The 4,494-nt window shown below is 53.3% G+C and overlaps 1 protein-coding gene across 1 annotated transcript in view; it reads right to left on the reverse strand.

Moving 5' to 3' along the window:
- Positions 1-876: 876 nt before the first annotated feature.
- Positions 877-4,494, reverse strand: part of ASB18 (ankyrin repeat and SOCS box containing 18) — a 16,274-nt gene continuing 12,656 nt past the window's right edge. The window contains 4 exon segments of the mRNA XM_005431727.3: positions 877-1,018; positions 1,020-1,060; positions 2,676-2,789; positions 4,295-4,493. Of these exon segments, the coding sequence (XP_005431784.3) occupies positions 877-1,018; positions 1,020-1,060; positions 2,676-2,789; positions 4,295-4,493 (496 nt within the window).

The following is a 4,494-nucleotide window of genomic DNA, read 5'->3' on the forward strand; positions in this document are numbered from 1 at the left end:
TGAGGGTAAATCACTCCTCCTGGTCCCTTTGGCCAGATCACTGCAGAAAATTAAAACCCAAACTGCACAATTTTAGGTTTTCCAGCCCCCTCCTGTGCCAGCCTGGGGACAGCGACAGCCACAAGGGGTATGGGAGGGGCTGGGACCTACAGGGATTTGTGTCACCCTGCTGCATGGAATAACCACAACATTCTAGGTGGCTCCTACATTAAAAAAAAAAAATTTAAAATCTATTTTAGGGTTTTTATTAATGCTGCTAGACTTTGCATCCTGCTGAGGGCTTCTACACAGCACCTCTGCTCGTGCCATTCCCAGGGGAGATTTATCCCAGGGGATTTGATGCTTACCTGGGTTGGTTTGGGTCCCCTGGGCTGATTTGGGTCCCCTGAGTTGGTTTGTGTCCCCTGGGCTGATTTGGGTCCCCTGTTTTGGGTCCTGTGAGCTGGTTTGAATCACCTGAGCTGGTTTGAGTCCCTTGAGCTGATTTGGGTCCCCTGGGCTGATTTGGGTCCCCTGGGCTGGTTTGGATCCCCTGGGTTAGTTCGAACCCCCTGAGCTGATTTGGGTCCCTTGGGCTGATTTTGTGTCCCCTGCCCTGTCCCTCCCTTCCCACACCTGAGCAGCTTGGCAGGGATCTTCTACAATCAGCATTATTCCTATCAGCCACTGATCATTTTATTACTCTTTATAATCTACTTAAAGCACAATTAGAAGGGGGAAAAAACCCACCAAAACTATACAAATTTCCAGCCAAAAGCACATTTTATTCCTGGGAAAAGCAGGACTAAAAATGGAGCCCTCCACCCACCGCGGCGACCCCGACGGACACGGATGCTCCACGGATCTGCTCCTGGATGTGCTCCTGGATGTGCCCCATCACAGCACCACTCCCTGGGGCTCCAGCAGCAGGAACTCCTGCAGGGCCCTGGGCAGGGGCAGCAGGGGGATGAGGCAGTGGCACTTGTCGCCAAGGTGTGCCCGGATGGCGGCACGGCACAGGTGCTGCAGGCTCCGCGTGCCCCCCCAGCCCCAGCAGGGACTCGTAGAACGCCCGGTGCTGCTGCAGAGAGGGGACAACGGGGACAGTGCCACCCACGTGGGCTCTGTCACCCGGGATCACGCCTCTCCGGGCTGCCGGAGAAGCTGGAGGTGTTTAGGGAAGAAGGTTGGAGGGAAGGAGCCCAGGTGTGGCTGGGGGGGTGGGGAATGGGCAGTGACACAGGGAAAGGGTGGGTGAGGGACTCTGCGATTCTCCTGTGGAACTGGGGCCTTGTGGATTGGAATTCTCCTGTGGAATTGGGACCTTGTGGGCTGGAATTCTCCTGTGGAATTGGGACCTTGTGGGCTGGAATTCTCCTGGGGAACTGGGGCCTTTTGGACTGCAATTCTCTTGTGGAATTGGGACCTCATGGACTGGAATTCTCCTGTGGAACTGGGACCTTGTGGAATGCAATTCTCTTGTGGAATTGGGACCTTGTGGACTGCAATTCTCCTGTGGAACTGGGGCCTTGTGGATTGGAATTCTCCTGGGGAATTGAGACCTTGTGGAATTGGGACCTCGTGGACTGCAATTCTCCTGTGGAAGTGGGGCCTTTTGGATTGGAATTCTCCTGTGGAATTGCGACTTTGTGGGCTGCAGTTCTCCTGTGGAACTGGGACCTTGTGGACTGGAATTCTCCTGTGGAATTGGGACCTTGTGGGCTGGAATTCTCTTGTGGAATTGAGGCCTTTTGGACTGGAATTCTCTTGTGGAATTGGGACCTTTGTGGATTGGAATTCTCCTGTGGAATAGACCTTGTGGAATTGGGACCTTGTGGAATTGGGACCTCGTGGACTGCAATTCTCCTGTGGAACTGGGACCTTGTGGACTGGAATTCTCTTGTGGAACTGGGACCTTGTGGACTGGAATTCTCCTGTAGAATTGGGACCTTGTGGACTGGAATTCTCCTGCGGAATTGAGACCTTGTGGAATAGAGACCTTGTGGAATTGGGGCCTTTTGGACTGGAATTCTCCCATGGAATTGGGACCTTGTGGACTGGAATTCCCCTGTTGGAGCACCTTGGGGGAAACCAGACTCAGGGAGGGTGCAGCAGCATCCCACAGGAAGCTGATGGAGAAGAGAGCCTGTCCCTGAGGGAACAGGGAAACGAAGCAGGATTGGGCTGTGCAGCCTCAGCCTTTCCCTAATTTGGGGGGAAAAAATCCTTTCTCCCATTCCTCAGAAAAGCTGGAGGCTTTGTTTGCATTCCAGCCATCCCTCACAGCCTCTGTGGCCAGGAGCCATCCCAAACCACCCCAGAGTGGGCTGCCTGTACCTGTTGCACATCCAAGGAGGAGCTTTTCCCAACCAAAACAAGTGATGTGGGCTCCTGCTGGGAAGTGCTCTGGCTCCAGGCTCACTTCCAGAGGCTGAGAGTGGATTTTATGGCAGGCTGGGACAGGGATGTGGGGTCGGAGGATGGTGGAGGTGGAGGGATGCAAGCCTGGAGGGATCAGGTGTGTGGTGCTGCTCTAGGGAAAATTCCTTTTGTTTTTCCTCCATCCAAGTGAAGTCTGGGTGGGGGGGGAAAATCAGTCTGGGGGGAAAATAAACCCTAATTCTTTGGGGAAAATAAACACTAATTCTTTGGGAAAAACCCCCTCCTTGGGTCTCAAACCAGCAGGGCTGCCTCACCTGGAACAGCTCCTGTGGCACGGCCTCTCTCCACTCCTGGGACACCGGGATTTGGGAGTAGGAGTTGAAGAGGACCTCGATGACCTCTGGCACGGCTGCACAGGATTTCAGCACCTGTCCAGGGATGGTGGGAGGGCTCAGACAGAGAGGCGGGGACAGAGGGGACAACACCCACCTGCTGCAGCCAGGGTTTGTCCCACCCCACCCTGCTCCAGGCTGGGACAGCCCCGTGTTGGGATGGGGAAGGCGTGGGGTTTCTCCTGGTGCCTTTTGGAGCAGTGGGAATTCCCATCCCGCTGAGGCATTTTTTCCTCTGGATGCAGCCCTCACTCCTTATTTACATTTTTGGCTTGTGCCTGACAAGGATAATATTTGGCAGGATAATATTTTCTTTATGGTTTGATGTAAAATCAATGGAACACAGAGCCATGAGGCAGCTTGTGAGCCAAGCCTGCCTCTGATATTCCCTAGAATACCAGTGCACAAGGAAAATCCCCTCTGAGCCGCGCTGGCTCCATCCTGCCCTTCTGCTGGGCCTTCACTTCCATCAATCTCCAGCCCCACAGACTGGGAAACTCTCCCAAATTCTCCCACCTCCGCCTTCAGATGTCCCAAATCTCCCAACTGTCACTTTCATATTTTATGAAAAATCCCTTTGCCAGGATTTCTTCTGTTGGGAAGCTTCAGTTTCTCCATGTTTTGCTCCTCTGGACTGCAATACTTAAAGCACAATTAGAAGGGGGAAAAAAACCCAAACCTATACAAATTTCTGGCCAAAAGCACATTTTAGTCTTGGGAAAACCAGGACTAAAAATGGAGCCATCCATCCACCATGGCGAGCAGTGACCCCGACAGACATGGATGCTCCTGTGCTCCATGGATTTGCTCCATGGAGCAAATGTGATTTGGAGAATTGTTTACCCAGCACGTGAATTGTTCTTAATTAATGACCAATCCCAGTCCAGCTGTGTCAGGACTCTGGTCAGTCATGGGTTTTTATTATTCATTCCTTTCTAGCTTTCTGATGTCTCCTTTCTCTTCCTTTAGTGTAGTTTTAGAATAGAATAGAATAGAATAGAATAGAATAGAATAGAATAGAATAGAATGTAATATATTAGCATTCTGAGAACTTGGAGTTAATTCTCATCTCTCACCTCATCCTGGGGACCCTCAAAACCACTCCAAAATTAATAACTACACCCAACCTCAACCCCCTGGGTCTGAGGTGCTCCGGGAGCCATTTCAGGGCCGGTACCTTGCTGAAGACCTGGGGCCAAATTGTCTGGAAGCCATTTTGGAGCCAATACCTTGATGAAGGCCTGGGGCCAAATTATCTGGGAGCCCTTTCAGGGCCAGTACCTTTGTGAAGGCCAAGGGCCAAATCCTCTGGGAGCCATTTTGGGGCCGGTACCTTGCTGAAGGCCAAGGCCCAAATTTTCTGGGAGCCCTTTTGGGGCCGGTACCTTGCTGAAGACCTGGGGTCCAATCCTCTGGGAGCCATTTTGAGGCTTGTACCCTGATGAAGGCCTGGGGTCAAATCCTGTGGGAGCCATTTCGGGGCTGGTACCTTGCTGAAGGACAAGGGCCAAATTTTCTGGGCGCCATTTTGGGGCATGTACCTTGACAAAGGCCGATGGCCAAATCCTCTGGGATCCATGGTTGAGCAGCAGCTGCAGGGTGAGGTGTGGCAGCAGCTCGGGGCGGGAGGCCGCGGCCTGCAGGGCCCAGCCCAGCGGGGACACGCCGTCGTAGTCGATGGCGTTGGCGTCGGCACCGCGCCGCAGCAGCAGCCGCACCAGCCCGGCGGTGGCCCGCCCCC

This window comes from Geospiza fortis, unplaced genomic scaffold (genome assembly GCF_000277835.1).
Source record: "Geospiza fortis unplaced genomic scaffold, GeoFor_1.0 scaffold179, whole genome shotgun sequence".
NCBI lineage: Eukaryota > Metazoa > Chordata > Aves > Passeriformes > Thraupidae > Geospiza > Geospiza fortis.